Source organism: Chlorocebus sabaeus, chromosome 5 (genome assembly GCF_047675955.1).
Source record: "Chlorocebus sabaeus isolate Y175 chromosome 5, mChlSab1.0.hap1, whole genome shotgun sequence".
Classification (NCBI taxonomy): domain Eukaryota; kingdom Metazoa; phylum Chordata; class Mammalia; order Primates; family Cercopithecidae; genus Chlorocebus; species Chlorocebus sabaeus.
This window is the reverse complement of record NC_132908.1, coordinates 73,073,564-73,094,517: the sequence shown is the minus strand read 5'-3', so window position 1 is coordinate 73,094,517 and position 20,954 is coordinate 73,073,564. Positions and strand designations below refer to the sequence as shown.

Genomic DNA, 20,954 nt, shown 5'->3' with positions numbered 1-20,954 from the left:
CATTTCAGTAATCAAAGTTTCATCTATCTATGTTCTAGATGCACCTAGCCAATGAGAAACACACCCACACCTCCAGCTGTAAATCTTATGCTTTCGAACTACAACTGTGTAATCCTCATTTGCACATAGAATTGAGGTTTCAGGAGGAGATAAGTTTTGGGTGGGTTCCAGAAAGATGGGATTGGAGGGGTAGAGACCAAGTGAGAACATTCTGAAAATGGAAAATGAGGAGGAGAAAGAGGAGAAAAAGGGCAAGGGGGTAGTCAGTCATAGGGGAGAAAATAATCTGATTTTTAGTGGGTGGAGAGTAAATAGAGAGAGAATCAGAAATGCAGGGTTCAAATGTCAGAACAACAGTTCAGCATTTTTGCATGATCTCTATGACATATGCTATTCCTATATGAAACAAATTTCTTTCTAAATTTTTTTCATTCTATCTGGAACTCCAGCCCTTCTTAGGACAAGCAGGAGAGAACATGAAAAAAGTTGCTTTATTGTACAGATATCTTAGAATTTTCTCTAATATGTGAAGAAAAATACACCTCAATGCTACTGCTAGAAAATAAGTGTTAGAGGACGGCATGAGGGTTACACAAGCAGAGTGGACACAGAATATGCAATTCCAGGATCCAGCAGAACAGGCTGTGTCGGACAGACAAATAATAGAAAGGAGGTAGACCTTCTTAAATAGTACTGTGTTTCTTAAAAGTGGGAGCGGCATTTCTTAAAGGTTAATTTTCTTAACAGAGAGTAATACTTTGGATTTTGCATTGGATGGTTAGAAGATATGAAGAGATGACAAGCTAGGAGGCCAGTTGGAAAGCTCTTGCAGTGACTTCAAGAATTAGCTCATTGGGGCCAGGTGCAGTGGCTCATGCCTGTAATCCCAGCACTTTGGGAGGCCGAGGTGGGCAGATCACGAGGTCAGGAGATCGAGACCATCCTGGCTAACACGGTGAAACCCCGTCTCTACTAAAAATACACAAAAAAATTAGCTGGTCGTGGTAGCGGACGCCTATAGTCCCAGCTACTCTGGAGGCTGAGGCAGGAGAATGGCGAGAACCCGGGAGGTGGAGCTCGCAGTGAGCCGAGAACCCGGGAGGTGGAGCTCACAGTGAGCCGAGATAGCGCCACTGCACTCTAGCCTGGGAGACAGAGCGAGACTCCGCCTCAAAAAAAAAAAAAAAAAAAAAGATTTAGCTCATTAAGGCCTACTGTAAGGCAGATGTGATGGGAACATGGGAACAGAGGCTCTGACATAATGAGACACCCTAAAGAAAGAAAACATAAAACCAAAACCAGAACTCAGGAGCAGACTGGTTATTCACAGTAGAATCAAATACAGAGTTAAGATAGTTTTCTGATTCCTCCTTGAACTAGTGAATCAACTGTGTCTCTGGCAGCCTTTTCTAATATTCAATTATACCCAGAGGCTGTCAACAATCCATGAAAAAGAGGCACATAGAATACTTACTTTCAGAAAACTAAGTCGTATTTTTATTAGCTGTTTTCCACGATAAAATAAATCTTACGTGTCACTTGCCCTTTATCAGGGATAAACACTATGCATTCATTGAGTATCAGAAAGAGGCCTTTGCTGTAAAGTTATCCAATTAAGGCCAGGAAGAGAGTTTAAAAGCAATCAAGGCTTTGAATAAAGCTCAGTGTAAATTGACCTTGTTCTTTTCTTCAGGCAGAAGCATCTTTGTGACTTCCAGACTGTGACATGTTTACTAAGAACGCGAGATCATATACCCTCAGTGGCTAGATGCCACCACTTTGCAGAATTAAAATCCTCAGGAGCTCGTTGAGTAAGTGCGTGATGTGATGTGTGCAACAAGACAGACACCATGGTTTACTGACCTTGCTTATTGACCAGCCGTGACTTCTTGCAGTAGTAAGTAAACTCCTGTTCACAGTGCTCCGCACGGTTAATAGTGGCCTGAAGTTGCTCCATGCTGGCCACATACTCGAAAAACCCAGCATATGGGTTCTCTGGATTAGTATTTCTGACTCTTGTTAAGTCAGAGCCGTTGTGCTGTATGATGGTCCATGTAGTTTCTTGTATGCAGAAATGGGGGGAGAAAGAGAGGAGACCATCACTAGTCTGCAAAAGTTAAAATAAATAAAGAAAATCAAAATCACCTTTTATCTGAGTCAAATTTTTCTAATCATCAAACTTCTCTGAGAGGTAGAATCAACACAAATGGATTCTCAGAATTGTTAAGTTATGGTAAGTGATTATTTTTCCTGAAATATATACTATTGCCATGCATTTACAGTGATTTTATTTAACATTTTCATATAATTTAGCCACACAATATTTATGATGAAAAATATTAGGAAATCTGATTATTTTTTGTGATATATTTTATTTCACTGAATTTGATATTCCATCTTTTTAAAGATGCATCATTATTTTATTTCACTGCAAGAAAGGAAAAAATGCTGCCTATTACAACTACAAAACATTATTCATCAACACATCCAAAATCCAGTGGTATCACAATATGAAAAAAAGTGCATATCAGAATTCATGAAATAGTTTATATTACATAATGTAAGCAGCCACTTTTCTACTCTTAACTACTATTCATAGTATCAGCAAAAATAAAGTCAAAATTTTGTAGCCCTCTATATACCTCTTTAATCAACATTTAACTATGAGTGTGCATCTTTTTAAAATTAAATTTAAAGTATTCATTTTGATATCATGTGATCTGCACAGTTAGACAGTACAATAGGAAGTTACTCTTTTGAATTGTATTCATCTGACACAGCATCTCAACTAACACAAAAGTAAAATATCTTTGAGTATATACTAGAGTTATCACTATTGGTTCCTGAATGTCTGTAAACATTTCCATCATGCTGATTACCAAAATTTCTTAGATGAAATAAAAATCCCACAATGTTTGTGACAGACAATAGGCATATTATATCTGCCCTTCAACTTTACCAGTAATAGACTTTATACTATATTTTCTGTGATATATGCAGACACAAGAACAGATAAATCAAAAAGCCTCTGATTTAGTAGGCAAAAAACAGAGTGAAAGTTGTCAAAACTCCACTACATATGTGCTGTTAAGTCACATAACTCTTCTATAATACAGAGGAATATCCCAAATTGGAGAAAAACAGTAATAGTAGGCAAAACGTTCCCCCCTCTTTTTAGCTAAGACATTCATATGGATCAACAATCCAAATAAGAAGGTATACTTTCAAAATTTCATTCCCATTCCTTTCCCAGCCATCAGAGTTTGGACTAGAGAGGTGGGCTAAAGCAGGCTGGACTAACGTCACAGACTTATTGCCTTCCACGTGTAGATTATTATTTTTCTGCGAAACAATAGTTGTTATTTTTGCATTTCCCTCTTGCATTTCAGTTCACCCTTCAACAGTAGAATGCTCTCAAACAGAACTTAATCTACCAGCCAGTGAAATTACGGGTGGCCAGCAGTACAATGTCGAAGTCACCAAGAGATCTGAGTTGCAGATCTGGCATGCATCTTGTGCCCTTAGGAAAGTCAGGTAAAACCTGAGCCTCCATTTCCAAATTTGGAAATTAAATTGGCAGAACGAGGTCTGAAATTCTATAATTTCAGCCAACTCGACCTTGGCTATTGGAAGTTTAAGGTTATTATTAACTAGACAAATCTGACAGCCTAGCCTCTGTTGGACTCTGTTTCTTTTGTTCAAAAAAACTATTCACCTTTTCTTGTGGTAAATCAATGGCATGCAAGAAGAGGCTAGCTACCAAGAGAGGCGGACAATATACCTGCTTGAAGCCTTTGTCTCTTTCCCTTCTGGATCACACTGAGTGAGACTTCCCTGTAGTTTAGCATCCACTGGGTCACAATTAACATCTGATTCTAAAGGTTTCTAAAGGTGTTGCAAGAGATTCAAGGCCACCGTGCCTGGCAACCATCAAAGAGTAGCTCGTATCAACGTTTCCTTTTGAAATTCTAAAATATTTCAATGTTATGATAGTCCCTGTAAGTGATTTTATTCTCTAATAAAAAGCACTACAAGGTATGATGCTAAACAGATGCCACACTTATCAGGCCATCTAGATTTCCAGGGCAGAACAGACACAAAGAAATTGTCACAATAGATTTTGAGCAACAGAGATAGGGGCCTTAAAAGCCAGGTTCCAAACCTCATGTGCTTCATTAATCTGGAAATCTCTGAAAAGTCTCAAATTAGAGCCTCTTTACTGTTCTTTCAGACATGGTTGAGTGATCTGAAGTTTCTACAAACACCTGTTCAGAAGTAAGAGTGGTAAAAGACACAGACTTCATCACAATTTGTAATTCAATACTTTGTGGTTGACTTTATCGGTCTTTCCTACCAGTCTGCAAGCTCTATGAGAACAGCAATAGTTTCTGATCTGGTAACAATCATATCTCCAGCACATAGCACAAGGCTTGATACAAAATGCAGAAGACATTTGTTGAAGACATGAGGGAATAAACAGATGAATGAATAAAAACATTGCATTGTCTAGATTAGAGCACAACCTCCTAGGTTATCTGATTCAGACGCTGCAGTGGCTCTGACATTTTCGCTGCCTTTGAGTTGTTATATAATTCTATAAATTGTAGATAACTAATAGAATTGCTAAATAATGTTAAGTCTGAAACTGTGAAGGGCCCTGAGATGTTACCCTACTTGCAAGTTAAAGAGTTATCTTGCCAATACACATATTATATCTATCTGTTTATTGATCTGTCTACTACCTACCTACCTGTCTAATCTACACTAACAGACACAGAGGACCTCTGAATCAAGGACCATTTGCTCACAGAGAATCTCATCAGCATCAATCCCTCATACCTCAGTTTCCCACCTGCAGATGCAGTGAGTGCTAGATAGAGCTGTGCCTGCTGGAGTTGTACCGCAAGAGGAGGATCACAAAATGATGAGGCTTGGGCTTACAGAGGGTACTTAGCACACTCTCTCCTCCTCCCCTCCATAGAGTGATAGAGAGACTTTGGCTCTGGAATGTCACAAATTTTCTTTAGAGGAGAGAAGGTACAAGCCCTTAGGTTTTTATTACTCTTAGAAAATAAGCAAATGCATCTGGGGGAGATAAGCCTTTAAATCTCTTCAGAGCTATTCACTATCTCTAACTTCCAAGACACATTTAATCATCCTTTAACGTAGTTTGCCAGACACTTTTTTTTTTTGTCTTTGCCTAGAAATAAAGGCACTGTTTCCTTACAACAAATAATTCTTGTCTGTAGACAAGCAACTTCTACCTGGTTGAGGTTCTAGTGACTTCCCTCCCCCATCATGGATGAATCCAGTGTTGCCTCCATATGCACATTTGTTTCCGTGTTCCTAACATGTAGATACATCTTTTCTTTGGATTCTGCTTTGAACAGGTTGTAATATCTTTCCAATTTCTTCATTAATAATGCATTTTAAACATCTTTAAAATTTTTTAACGTTTATTTTCATATCTACATGACAATCATGATTTTACTTGATTACAAATTATCTTTTACTAAATACAAAAAGAGTGGTAGGGTAAGGAGACAGGAAAATGAATAACAGATGGCTGAAATAGGCAGAAAGTCTACATTGAATGGTAGTTTGGGTCTACTCACGTCTTTTCCTGAAGACATTTCACTATTTGTAAATAAAGCAACTGAGTAATTAAGAGCTTGATTTACCTTAGGCTGGCTGCTATTTTTTAGTGTGATAACAGTACAAAGAGAAAACATGCTTTTTAAGCAATACAGTTGCAAAGCTTGTGTTGCTTCATGCTTAATAGCTGAAGGTGATAGATGCGATAAAGACTAAGAGCAGGTAGGGAGTGCTGTGATAAGGAAAGCAGGAGACAGGAGGGGAGACAGCTAGCCTTCTGGAGCAAAACCTGATGTAAATAGGACTGCATTTGAAAAATGGACAGTTATTTATTAACCCTCATAGCTGTTAAGAAGGCCTTTATTATTGAAATCTCTAAAAATAATTATGCTATTATAAGTCTTAAGCTCTCCAGCTTTCTCCTGAAATGGTCTCAGGACCTCCTATCTCAGAAGCACATGGGGTACTTGTTAATAATGCAGAGACCCAGGCCTTGTGTTCTAAACTTACTGAGTCAGGGAAACTAAACCCGGGAGTCTCCGTAATGGGGCCATGAGAAGGGGTGAGTTTAATCCATAGAGTTTTCACTTTTAGAAAAACTTGAAAGTCTCTGTTCCAGCACTCATCAATTTCTTCCCTCTGGAACAATCATCCTTACTGTACAATGTTTGATAATGAGAAACTTCTTGAACATGAAACAATTTCATTATAGAAAAAGCAACAAAGGCTGGGTGCAGTGGCTTATGTCTGTAATCCCGACACTTTGGGAGGCCGAGGCAGGCAGATCACCTGAGGTTGCGAGTTCCAGACCAGCCTGACCAACATGGAGAAACCCCATCTGTACTAAAAATGCAAAATTAATTGGGCGTGGTGGTGCCTGCCTGTAATCCCAGCTACTTGGGAGACTTAGGCAGGAGAAATGCTTGAATCCGGGAGGCGGAGGTTTAGGTGAGCTGAGATCGTGCCATTGCACTCTAGCCTGGGCAACAAGAGTGAAACTTGGTCTCAAAAAAAAAAAAAAAAAAAGAAAGAAAAGAAAAGGAAAAGGAATAGCCACTGGGATTCACCTTATTCTAACTAATTATTTTTGAATTATGTCTGGAAAACTGTTTACAAAGAACTTTCAGCTTTTAACATCGTTTAAGAAACTATCCATTCAAAATAGAGATTTTTTTTGTATATTTTAGCTTATAATGCTTAGAGGCATTTTAATACATGTGGAATCATTTGACACTAGTTCTAGACTAATAACTAGATTTTTAAATAAGACACATATTTGCAAGTTAGTGATTCAGCATTTTGTCTTAGTTTCACCATACATGATCTATGTAACTAGAAGATATGTTCTTGGCTGCAAGCAATGACATACTGATAGAAGGTAACCCTTCCTAGTGGAAAAACTTTCAGGCTGTGAGAAAAGAGACCAGAGCTTGATCTATTCCTACCAATATTTTCACCCTGCTACACTTAACCTCCCTGAGCCTTGGTTTCCTTATTTGCAAAACCAGATCAATAAAGAGAGTTTCAAGCTATACCTCCTACACTTAACCTCCCCCATTCTTGGCTTCCTCATTTGCAAAACCGGATCAATAAGGAAAGTTTCAAGTAGTAACATGTATTTCTCACTGGGTTGCAATACTCTGGAGTTGTCACTTTTGCTTGAATGTGTTCCTATATTCCAGAGCTACTGGAGACATTTAGCTGTCTCTGGGTATCTGTATTTCTGAATATCTTGCTATCCATGTGGCTTTAAATTTTCTGAATATCCTCTTTTTCATCAATACTTCTACATAATCTTGCTGAATGAAGCACCTTTAATCTCTGCATACTTCCAGTGACTCCAGTCCTTTTCTTTTTTTTTCATTTGGGATCTATGACCCATCTGACCTCATTTCAAAATCTAAGCTACTAAAACACGGAGTTTGTTCTCTCTTTCTCTCTCTCTACACACACAGACACATACTCTTCAGGTCTCTTAGAATTGTTTAGTCTTAACTACAATTTTTTCCCCAAATAATTTGTTTATCAAAGATACATTTTCTATAATAAGGTACATTAATTTGCTATGTAATATAAAAAAGTAAATGTTGATTTAATGTAAATAATGCATTCAATAAAATAAAATTGATAATTTATCACTTAGATAATAAAAAATACATATGGTCTATAAATTACTAAATTATTACCCATAATAAATATAAGATATGTAGTCGATATTCATTACACACGGATTCTCATTATTTGTGAAGCTGCCTATTTGTTAAAATTCACTGGTAACCCCAATGTTTTCACAGTCATTTGTGAACACGTACAGAGTCGCAAAAATTTGGCCTGCTTGACATTCACATACCCCGTTAGAGCTGAACAAGGAAACACTGTTTTCTTGTTTCAACTCTCATACAATAAACAAATGTCTCATTTGTAGTCTATTAAGTGCCACATATTTTGCATTTTTGTGCTACTGGTTGGTGACTTTGCTGTTTAAAATGCCCCCCAACTCCCAGAAATGTTGTCGAGTTCCTACGCACAGAAGGCTACATGCACTGAGCCTTACAAAGAAAACACGTGTGAGATAAGCTTTGCTCAAGCTTGAGCTACAGTGCTCTTGGCCATGAGCTCAATGTTAATGAATCAACAGTACGTATTAAATAAGGTGTCTTTAACCTGAAACACACATAAAACAAGATTATGTATTGATTGGTGGATGAGACCATTGTGACCAGAGACTTGCAGGAAACTAACCTTACTGTGCTTCCCGCTAGGAGCAATTTGTTCAGTGTTTTCTAATCCAGTATTTCTGGTTACTTTACAGAACATAACTACTGCAAACAATGAGAATGGATAGGGTGTGTGTGTGTGTGTGTGGTGTGTGTGTGTGTGCACGCGTGCTTCTTAAAGCTTCAAAGGCTAGAGATGTTTATCAACCTATCACTGTCTAATTTCAGAATGAAACTTTCTATAACATGTGTATGTGTATATCTCCGGATGCATTTATGGGAACATACAATTCACAGGTTTGCAGTGGTGGATTGTTACATAAATCTCACTCACAATCCAACCTATCCAAGCTGCAAACAAAATAATAAAGCATTTTGGCACTGGAATTCATATCTTACACTTGTAAAGTCTTCTCTTTTTTTCTCTGTAAAGTCCTCTCACATTTGTCATGCTTAATTCTCATGTACCAGAGTTGCCAGTGCATACTAAAGTTTGAGAACCATGAAGTCTAAAACAGTGATTCCCAAACCTAAAGACACATAAGAATCATTTCGGAAGATCCATGATGATATGTTTTCCATTGACCCACCTCAGTGGTTGCTCTGGATCAGAACCACCTGCAGTGCTGTCTGGGCATTCGTACTGTCCAGGCAGGAGAGCTTCATTGAGAAGACACATATGTAGGAACCACCATTTGTTTTGGGTTGTTTTCGTGTATGGGGCAATGCCTTCAATGGTTGTGAGATAAATGGAAGCCACCAAGTGTGTTAAATGAAAAACCTTTGAAGATACATTCTATAGCAATTTCTGCCAAAATATGTGTTGGCACAGAGTTTGCCACCACCTGCAGTTTTTAGAACTACACATTCATTACTATCAAGAAGCGGTTGCTCCCAAATTCAAATGCCTCCCCAGAATCTTGTTTGAATGTGGAAAAACAGACATCTCAAACTCAAAAAAAAAAAAAAAAAAAAAAAAAGTGTAAAACAGAGCTTATGATCTTTCTCTTAAACCTTGTCTGATCGCATCTTAAATAACGACAGTCCAAACACTCAATGGCCCAGGGCAAAAACTGCGTGGTTACTTTTGGCTTTTTGTTTTCTCACATATCATAGGTATGCAAAGAGAAAAATCTAACACCTTTCCTCCATCTACATTGCTATTCTCTGGTACAATCAGTACTGGATTTTTGCATTACTTGAAACGGTCTCCCAACTCTTATAAAGTACGGTATGCGCAGTCTCCTCACTCCTTTCCACCCCTGCTCCTGAAGAAGCATTCCCTAACCCAGGAGCAGTTGCAATCCAATTAAAGGAAGTTAGATTGCATCCCACCATTTCTTAAAACGCCTCAGTGTCTTCTCATCTCATTTCAGAGTGAAAAACCAAAGGTCTTACAACATTGCCATGAAGCCCATACTCTTCCCCTCCCCATCCTACTTGACTCTCTCCTCTCTTCCTACTCCCCACTTACTCACCATCCTCCCGCTACCCTAGGTTTGCTGCTGTTTTCTGAACACACCTGGTAAGATCACCTGTCTTAGAACTTGGCAGTTTCTGTTTACTCTGCCTGAAAGATAAGTTCCCCAATTTTTAGTACCAAATCTCCCTTTGCAACACCCTCTGCCTCAAGGTATAATGATACTGCCCTTTTCCTTTGGTTTTGCTCTATAAAATACTGACTTCTAACACAGCACTCGGCTACACTGATCTCAGCTCAAAGTAACTTTCAGCAAATGATAAGGTTCTACGTCTACAACGATACCCTCCATACTAGCCACGGGAGGCTATAAAGCAGTTAAAATGCAGCCAGAGAGACTGAGAAAGTAAACTCAAAAAAAGAAAAATGGAGATGGGGTCTCACTATGTTGCCCAGGCCGGTCTCGAACTCCTAGGCTCAAATGATGCCCTGCCTTGGCTTCTCAAAGTGCTGAGATTACAGGTGTGAGCCACTGCACCTGGCTGTAATTTAATCCTATTTTAGTTAAATTTTTAAATTTAAGTTTAAATTTTTAAAATGCAGTAATTTTGTTTTGTAATTAATTTTAATTAAATTAGAATTTAAATAGGTACTGGCTAGTGGCTACCATGTTGGACAGCACAGTTCATCTAGAATCTATTGCGTGTGTGTGTGTGTGTGTGTGTGTGTGTGTGTGTGTGTGTGTGATGAGGAAGAGATCAATACTCCTTTTACTGACATTTAAGTACAATTTCCAGAGCACCACTGGTTGAAAAGACCATATTTCCTTCATTACATATCAATGCCACCTTGGTCATAAATCAATTATCCATAAAAGAGTGAGTCTGTTTGTAAATTCCCTATTTTGTTTTTATTGGCTTATTTATCTTTGTGACAGCTATATACAGCTTTACATAGCTATCCGTATAATGCCTGTATCTATCTAGTAGAGTTGAATCCTTCAAATTTGTTCTTCAAGATTGACTTGGTTCTTCTTGCCTCTTCGTATTTACTCATGAATTTTAGAATATGCTTGTTGATTTTCACCAAAATAATCACACCAACCTATAAACAAACACCCTGCTTGAGTTTTAATTTAGGTTTGCACTGAATCAATATCTAGTTTGGAAGAACTGATATTATACAATATTGAGTCTTCTAATCAATGAACTTTTTTTTTTGCTTTTTTGTTTTTTGTTTTTTGGGTTTTTTTGAGATGGAGTCTCACTCTGTCGCCAGGCTGGAGTTCAGTGGCACAATCCCAGCTCAATGCAACCTCCACCTGCTGGGTTCAAGCAATTTTCCTGCCTCAGCCTCCTGAGTAGCTGGGATTACAAGCGCGTGCCACACCCAGCTAATTTTTGTATTTTTAGTAGAGACGAGATTTTGCCATGTTGGCCAGGATGGTCTCCACCTGCCTTGGCCTCCCAAAGTGCTGGGATTACAGGCATGATCAATGAACATTTTATATTCCTCCATTTATTTAGGATATTAGTTCATCTAAAGGGCATTTTATACTTATCTGTGTACAAACCTTGTACATCTTTCATTAGATTTACTACCATGTGTTTGAGGCATTTTGTGCTATTGAAAATATGATCTCCTAAAAGTTTATTTTCTAATTGTTATTGCTGATATACAAAAATAAAATTAATTGTGTTAATTGTTCAATGGCAATCCTAATCTTAATAGTTTATCTGTAAATTGTTTAGAGTATTTTAATACGTAACCTGATTATCTATGAATAATGAGAATCTTAGTCTTTTTTTCCCCCAATACTTATGTTTTTCATTTCTTTCTCTTCCTTTATTTCACTGTCTAGGACCTCCAATACAATGGTGATGAGAATGGTATTAAAGGCGGTAACAGGAAAAGCTTTCAAATTCCACTGTAAACTAATATATGCTATAAGGTTTTCTGGTCTTCATCAAAATACGGCAACTTCCTTCTATTGGCAATTTGTTGAGTGTTTTAAATTATGGATGAATACTGCATTTAATCAAACACATTTCCCATGTTTATTAATTTCTATGTAAATTCATGTAAGTAAAGAATTCCAGAAGATGTAAACTTTATGTTTACATACATTTAAAAAGTAAATATTCTGCAAAGTTTTACATGTATCAATCTTCTCCCAGAAATAATCTATCCTTTTTGTTTGGGGACATAATTGGAAACATTTATTATTAGATGTTTTACACGGATGCCACGTGCATTAAAAAAGATATTTAAAGTCATTACCATTTAACTATTTTTTTAAGATTTATGTTCAGTTTTTCTAAGGAACAATACACATTTTAATCAAGTTGCAAATTAGGTCAACATTCTGCTGGTTTCATTTTAATTTTGCATATTTAAAACATGCATGCAAATTTAACTACAAAATAAAAGCTGATTAACTCACCGGTCATATTGCAATATAGAAGAAATGGTTCCAGGGGACCACTTCCATCTGAATCTATATAGTAAAACCCTGAAGTATTTCCTCTGTGCTTATAGGCTTCACATGACTGCTCATAGATAGCTTTAAAAAAAAAAATCATTAATGGAATAGCATGAAATGAATCTCAGCTTTTATTTTGGACATGAAATACTGCAAGTCTTGAAATTTAATATGTACATTACTGACCAGAAGAAAAGGCAAAACTTACTTTAAAACAAAACTCATTCTTTTATAAAATTAACATAGATGAAAGTGATTTGATAGAAAAAATGAGGTTGATTTTATGACTTTTTAAAATCACTAAATGAAAATGAAATCACTTGGTCAAAACCAAAATTAAGCCACTTTGACATTCTGAAGAACAAGGAAAGAGAAGGTAGGTGTTTAAATGTTAGAGCCTTGTAAGTATAACATCGTAACTTATCTTGCGGCACATATTTCGGAATTTCTAATTCTAGTAGCACCTTGTAATAACCTAATGTCTGAAGCACAACAGTGTAACCTCCTTAAATAATCTGCTGTTAGCCAATAATTATACAATAGAAACATTTTAAATCATGTTATAACTATACTCCATTCTCACAGAAAATTAACTATAGATAAAATATTTTTTCACAAAACAAATGTGATTCACAAAGCTCCTCACCAATAATTTCTAGAGTAATTTATGAAAGAAACTCCCACCAATGCCATAACGAGAATTCAAGATAATTAAAATTCAAAGCAGAAGAAATACTTGTATGAACTATGCCCTCAAGTGGTTTCAATGTGTTTAGATCCATAATCAGATGTTTGGATATTTTTAATTATATAATCCTAAATTTGCTATGTACAAAGTTTCATATCAACACTTGTGTATAATGCACACCTCTCATTGAACACTTGGCCAATTATACCAATAGCTTCTGTTAAGTATTTTATTCTGTGAAATGAGAAATAAACAATCCCCTGAATATTTGCCCCTGAATCTATTTTAGTTTTGAAAATTATGTTAATGAGTGTTTAGACAACGTGAAATACTATGGCTAATTTGTTCTATGTTACCAAAATTTCAAGTAATCATGTAAATTTACTTCCACCCTTCTCCACAGTATGATGGTTTTATTTTGTTCCTACTATATATCATGCTGATAGAGATATAAGCATGGTTCATTTTCCAGTCACATTTGCATTTTGTGCACTGACGTGGGTATGTAAAAATGACTAGTTTATACATTTCGATGTACACACGCATATGTTCATAAAGTCCTTGAAAGAGTTTGGCAGAATATCCTAACTTTGTGGTGGGACTGGTTGTGGAAAAGGATTGGATAAGAATGGAAGGACTTCTGAATTAAGAGTATGGCATGACTTTTTATAGCATGACTGTTGATTTATGTGTATGGCTTGACTTTTTATAACATGGCTGTTTACTGATTATTTCCTAATAAGGCTTCGTAGCAAACTCCATCTCCTGCCCTCCGCTATTGCCAAGACTGTCGTTCTGGCTCCATTTCTCAGAATAGTTACGGGCAAAAACCCTTCTACTCTATTAGAGCCGTCTTCTCAAGAACCTAATAAATTAAACTCAATTATTGGATCAAATTGTGGGTCACAGATGAAAGTAACTCTATTTATTATCTAATTTTTGTCTTCAGAGTTGTTTGGTTTATATTTAGATTCAGACACTGATAACAATTAAAATGAATAGTCAATGAAAACACTGAATAGCTTTCTGTTTTGAGTTAGTTACTACATAGGGATAATGGAGGATATAAAGAATTAAAATATACTGTCCCTCCACTAGCTAGGTGTCCTGGGTCAAATAACTTGGCATGTGGGTACAGGTGAGGTATTAGATTCTGGGTACAGGTGAAGTGTGGCTTTATTACCAGCTAATATTCTTCATAAAAATCTTATGAGGCACCTCAATATACACAATTCATGCCCAGGAATGACTCCAGCAATAGTGGTAGAGCTGGGAGATTCTCTTGGTGATGTCCTCCCCAGCCCCAAATCAGGGCTTCTGAGGGTCCTCTGTGCAGGCCGCCAGAGCTGGGAGCCCAGGATTCCAATCTCAACTCTGGCAGGAGCACAGTGTAATAGACAAAGGGTGGTGAGACTGATGGCTTTATACCTAACACCCACGTCTTAAATCAAGGATATAGGAGGTAGTATTACTTCAGTTGCTCAGAAATGTCAGTAATAATCAGAAAAAATGGCAGAAAAATGGGCATTTTGGTCTTCCCATTTGTGCCCCGGAACAATTGGACAATGAAATAACATGAGCCTCACAACATATGCAAGCCATTTGATCAGAAAAAAAAATTCATGATTCGTAATATAGGAAAAAAGGGATATTGGTTGTTATCCCAGGCTCTAGAAGATGATGTCACATGTCCACATCCTCACTCTGCCTCAACTATTTTAAGTAGCCTTGAACAAGTAGATTAATACCTATTTCTTTATAAGTAAGTTGCCTATAATAGTATTCACCTACTAGGGTGACCATCAGAATTAAACGAGCTAGGACGTATAAAATCTTGGATCAGTACCTGGCATTTAGAAAGCATTGAATAACATTAACTATCTACCACCAAAATTTAATCATTATCTACCACCCTTTTCCTGATCACCCTCATCAAATAGGGTTGCAAGATAATATAAGGATTATCTGTGCAACAGACTGAAGGTTTGTGTCCTCTCAAAACATATATGTTGAAACTTAGTCCCCAGTATGGTGGTATTTGGAGGTAGGGCCTTAGTGAAGTGATTAGGCCATGAGAGTGAAGCCCTCATTAGTGGGATTTAGTGCTCTTGTAAAAGATTTCCCAGAGAGATCCCTCAGCCCTTCCACCATGAGAGGACACTGTGAGAAGATGGAAGTCTATGAACCAGGAAGCACACCCTCACCTAATCTGCTGGCATCTTGATCTTGAACTTCTCAGCCTCCAGAATGGTGAGAAATACATTTCTGCAGTTTGTAAATAACCTAGGCTATGGCATTATGTTATAGCTCTCCAAATAGACCATGACATCTAGTCCCTATTGGATATCTGAATCTTCATGCCGCAAACCACCCCACCCCAGTCCAACCAGGGTTGTTTCTGAGAATCTCTTTGTTTAATTCCATGAATAATAAGAATTTGGTAACTGAGTACGTTTCCACTTGTACTGTGCCTTCTAGAAAGTTTAGTGTCAAAATGCTGGCCCAATTCAAGTAACAGAGCAAGATAACAAAATTCACTTTCTGCATTTTATTTGTTTTCGATCCTTAGCTACCTTTCATCTTCTGAATGTATTTTCCCTTTGCCAGGTATCCTCCTCTTTTCTCACCTGTTTCATATTATGTACTTCTATAGGCTATCTTGACCATTTTATGAAATGAGACGTAGATTAACAACTGGATGCTGAGTTTGCACAGAACAGACATATATACACACAGGAATGAAAAGGGAAATGGGACAAAGAAACCATCACAGGGGCAAGAAAAAGCAGATGTATTCCGCTTACAGTTATGGCAAGTAGCTCCTCTGTAACCAGTGTTGGTACAGTTACAATGAAAGGCGCTCCAGGACTGGGAACACTCCCCACCGTGTTCACAGTAGTTGGGTGAACACCTAAAAGAAGGTGCAGATACAATCACCAGTTTCCATTTTTAGATATCTTAAAGTACTGACCATTTATACATGGTCATAAGAAAGATACATTTCAACTATAACATAATGACTAATGATGCTTCAGTCTGTTATTAATCACTTTAATCACAAAACTAAACCTTAGATCAATACATTCATCAGATTTCAGCCAATTCTCAGGTAGTTGTGACTGCTTAATTTTCAACACGTCTCACTATATCAGAGCCCTTCATTTTCCCTAAGTGACATAACATGGATTCAATATGTTGGCAGAAATATCCATAGCATACATGAAACAACATTTTATCACACTGAATTGCTACATTGTTCGAACACTGAAAGGAGAAGGAATAAAGATAGAAGAAAAGATAAAAGGAAGACAGAGGAATATCTTTCTTCACTTGAGGTGTACTTCTAGGAATGTAGAAGAATACACAGTATAGACTCACAAATTTCAAGCAGTGTGTCGGGGTGCTCTAAGGTGCAAAACAGAACTTATAGGGACTCCCAGGATAATTTAAGTCTTCAAGAGAAATATCTGTCATACTCAGCACCTATCAAACACTGTGTGATTTACTAACTAGCCTGAGGTAATTTAGTTTCAACATTAGATCATTATATATTCCCTTTAATCACATCCTATCCTTGAAGAGCAGGGTTTTAGTAATTGATTATTTATTTATTTATTTATTTGGACAGAGTCTCCCTCAGTCACCCAGGCTGGAGTACAGCGGCGCCATCTCTGCTCACTGCAAGCTCCGCCTCCCGGGTTCACGCCGTTCTCCTGCCTCAGCCTCCCGAGTAGCTGGGACTACAGGCACCTGCCACCACGGCCGGCTAATTTTTTTGTATTTCTATTAGAGACGGGGTTTCACCGTGTTAGCCAGGATGGTCTGGATCTCCTGACCTCGTGATCCGCCCGTCCCGGACTCCCACAGTGCTGGGATTCCAGGCGTGAGCCACCGCGCCCGGCTGTAACTGATGTTTTAAAAAGCAAGTACCACGTGAAATCAACATTGAATGAGGCTACTGGAGTCTCATCTGCTTTTGTTGTTGTTGCTGTTTTGGTTTTTTTTTTTTTTTTTTTCTGAGACAGAGTCTCACTGTTGCCCAGGCTTGAGTGCAGTGGCACCATCTCGGCTCACTGCAAGCTCCGCCTCCTGGGTTCTAACAGCGGTTCTGCCTCCTGTATTCTCCTGCCTTAGCCTCTGGAGTAGCTGGGATTACAGGCTTTCGCCTCCACGGTGGTGTGTTCAACAGGCACACATGTCCAAATACTAAGTAATTGTGTTTAATTAAAAATAATTATTTTCCAAATCATGTATATTACTTTTTTCAAAAGATTCCTAGGTTGTTATGGCATATTTGTTAGTTTTTTGGACCCAAACCACTTTTTAAGGTTAGGGATATATTTCTAGTGTTAGGAATGTCTTTTGGCCTAGGGGCACGGTGAAAATTACCGAGACACATAGGGCACCATAGATGAAAAAGTTTGGAATGTTTTGTTATTGACTAAAATAGCCCTGATCAGATTTGTGATGACTTTTAGGATTTAGAATGAAAGGTAAATTGAGATCAAGACTTTAAATGCCCTCATTTATTACAGATTAACAACTAAATAAACTACAAAACCTGCAAGAACATATTTGTGATGGTGTTTTTACCATCTCCTTTATTAAAACTAAGGAGGAGAACTTCCTGTTTTGCTTACAGAATTTTTCCAGTTTTAACTGAAAAGGATATTATGGATTTTTTTTTCCTGATAATAAAGACTAAAATGGCCCTAACATTTCCCTCAGCTTAATCACAATTTGGATAGGTTTCTTGCTGACTATAGGCACTTGACCTCTCTTATCTTAGAGCCTTTACTTTAGAAAACTTTCCGTGATCAATTCTTTCTTTGTGCCTTTCAGATATAAATCTTCTCCCAGCCTCTTGCCAGTTTTACAACCCAGGAATGTCTTTCAAGGACCTGGGAGCCACCCCCTTGAAATGTAAGCATTAAGAAAGATAGAGCCCCTATTTCCCAGTCTCTGGGGAGGTAGGAACCTAACTTCTTTAAGCACCAATAAGCAAACACAGATGGCCTCATCTCACTGACACTGTTAGCCAGTTGTAAGGAAATAAATACTTATTAAGTTATTCGTAGCTAAACCACTTTTAAAATCAAAGTGTTAGGTCTATCTTTCGGCTTAGAGGTGCGGTAAAAAGTTACTGAGACAGCTAGAGCAGCATGAGCAAACAGTTCGGGAACTTGATCAAATAGCCCTGATCAAATTATTGATCCCTTTTAGGATTCAGAATGAAACACACCAAGAGACCAAGGCTTTAAATGTCTCATTAAAAAAAAAAAAAAAAAAAAATCTACAAAAAAATCCAAGCTTTAAAAAAAATCTACAAAACCTGCCAAGAATATATTCATAATAGGGTTTCTGCCATCTCTTTTATTTTTATTTTTATTTTTATTTCTTTGAGACAGAGTATCGCTCTGTTGCCCAGGCTATAGTGCAGTGGCGCGATCTCGGCTTATTGCAAGCTCTGCCTCCTGGGTTCACGCCATTCTCCTGCCTCAGCCTCCCAAGTAGCTGGGACTACAGGCGCCTGCCACTATGCCCAGCTAATTTTTTGTATTTTTTACTAGAGACAGGGTTTCACCATGTTAGCCAGGATGGTCTCGATCTCCTGACCTCGTGATCTGCCTGTCTTGGCCTCCCAAAGTGCTGGGATTACAGGTTTGCCATCTCCTTTATTAAAACAAAGGATGGAAACTTCATGTTTTGCTTACAGAATTTTTTCCAATTTTTAACTAAAAACAATATTGTGTATTTTTCCTGGTTACAAAAAAGAGATGTCCACTGTACAGAAATTAAACAATCCAGGAAAAAATAAAAAAGAAATGTCATTGGCATCTCACTGCCTATGAACGACCACTACAAACTTACAGATCTGTGTGTATGTCCATAAATATAATCATAAGGAAATGCTACTTTACAATCTGCTTTTTAAGAAACCAAAAATTAATAATGACCATCTCTTCATATCCATTAAGTTTATACATATTTAGCATTTTTATAGATTCACAGGAATTCATTCAAAAATGTGTCATGATTAATTTTAAGATTTCAAATCAATGACAATGTGTAAAAACAGGGAGACTTTAAAATATTAAAACAATAACAATTCTAGTTGGTAATCAAACCAGAAACGACATTATTCAGAAAAGGCTTTTATTTCCCCCTATGGAGTATATTCATGTCTTTTTATTTTTTTAACTCTCAAGTTCAGGGGTAACTTATGTGCAGGTTTGTCACCAGGTAAACTTGTGTCATGAAGGTTTGTTGTACAGATTATTTCATCACCCAGGTATAAAGCTTCGTACCCATTAGTTATTTTTCCTGATCCTCTCCCTCCTCCCACCCTCCAACTTCCAACAGGTCCCAGTATGTGTTGTTCCCTTCTTTGTGTCTACGTGTCCTCATCATTTAGCTCCCACTTATAAGTAAGAACACGTTGTATTCATTGCATTAGTATTCCCAATGGCAGACACGGAATCAACCTAAATGTCCGTCAATGATAAACCAGATAAACAAAATGTGGTACACAGACACCATGGAATACTATGCAGTCATAAAAAAAGAATGATATCACATCTTTTGCAGGAACATAGATGGAGCTGGAGTCCACTATTCTTAGCAAACTAATGCAGGAACAGAAAACCAAAGGTTATTCTGTAGCAAACCTCAAACCATGTTTTAAAAGGAGTTCAATATAAGTGGCTTTGCCTAAAATCCAAAAGAATGACTCTTAAATGGCTGTGATACATATGCTATTTCTATTTGATCTGCTTCAAAAAGACCAACTGAGTCCATTTTTCTTGATTCTTGTTAGACCAGATTTTTCATATTTTTAATTCAAATGTGAAAGATTAAATTGTGACTTTTATTTAAAGTCATTATATTATTGTAATGTTTACTACTGGTAACCTATGACAATTTATGTTCTATAGTACTCATTCTCACCAAATGTTCTAAACTGTTGTATTTTACACTTTTCTCCTCCCTACTCACTACAATACAAGATAAAACAATTCATTAACCCATTTTCTCTAGCCACTAAAGCTTTTCCTTGGACACTGCCATCATTTCCATTGCTTGTGAACTTGAACAAATGCTTACATCAACACACCCAAACCTAAAGTGATAGTAAGATTTTGATTTCTCCTGATTCCCTGTCCATCACAATGTAAATTTCAAAAGCTTTCATACAATGTAAAGATTTGCTGGAATTAATATTGAAGTAAGCTCTATACAACATTATCACAGTTAGGGAAATAAACCTAAGTGCCAGTGAGTGCTAGGATAATGGTGACCACCACAATTCAAATCTTACATTCTTCCTCAAAACTTTGATATTGACAAGAACCAAGCTCCTCATATCCCTAGCACTCGCCTCCAAAAGGGGCATGCCTGCAGTATTAGAGGAGGCAGAATAACACCATGATCTTCAAATCAACTGGAATAAACCCCGTATGTCAGCATAAGGAACAAAGGGCAGGCTTGGGGGCTCCAAGGAGAAGAGGGGAGGGAAGGTAGGCAGGTAGAAACTCCACCAGAAACGAGGAGGAAAACAACGGGCCTGTGGAGGACGGTGCCGTGGAGGCTGGAGGCCAGAGCCCGAGGGCTGAGTAACAGAAGTGGACTGGAAGGACAGGTGATGGAGGTGCAGAGGCTGGAGGCAAGGAAGCCAGGAGTTGGGTGCTGGGCTTGCTAAGGTCACAAGGTGTACATTGTCACTCAACAACCTGTTAGTTCCCGTCAGGGGGTCTCTCTGCAGCCCAGGTGTGCTTTGATACCAACTGATATACTTAACAATTTTCTTTAATAAGTGTTTTACACCCAAGCAACTTCGTAAGAATTTTTGTCTTAGTAGCCATCACTCTTGCCCCAGCCCCACTCACATTTCGGCCCCAGATGTGGGGACCTGGACAGCAGCCGCCTTTTCAGTTCTGTACTCACCCCTCAGCCATCCGTCTCCGAAGCCCCTGGACTGAGGGCCACCCTGCTGCATGTCCACAGAGGACAAGGGGAGGGCTTCTAAGAGTGTGTGTGTGTGTGTGTGTGTGT

At 37.9% G+C, this 20,954-nt stretch overlaps 1 protein-coding gene across 1 annotated transcript in view; it reads right to left on the bottom strand.

Moving 5' to 3' along the window:
* The window catches only part of CNTNAP4 (contactin associated protein family member 4), a 276,813-nt gene that overhangs the window by 66,043 nt on the left and 189,816 nt on the right, over positions 1-20,954 (bottom strand). Inside the window, exons 11-13 of the mRNA XM_007994117.3 lie at positions 15,707-15,813; positions 12,176-12,295; positions 1,864-2,061 (exon numbers count right to left, since the gene is read on the bottom strand). Of these exons, the coding sequence (XP_007992308.1) occupies positions 1,864-2,061; positions 12,176-12,295; positions 15,707-15,813 (425 nt within the window). The remainder of the gene's footprint in view (positions 1-1,863; positions 2,062-12,175; positions 12,296-15,706; positions 15,814-20,954) is intronic.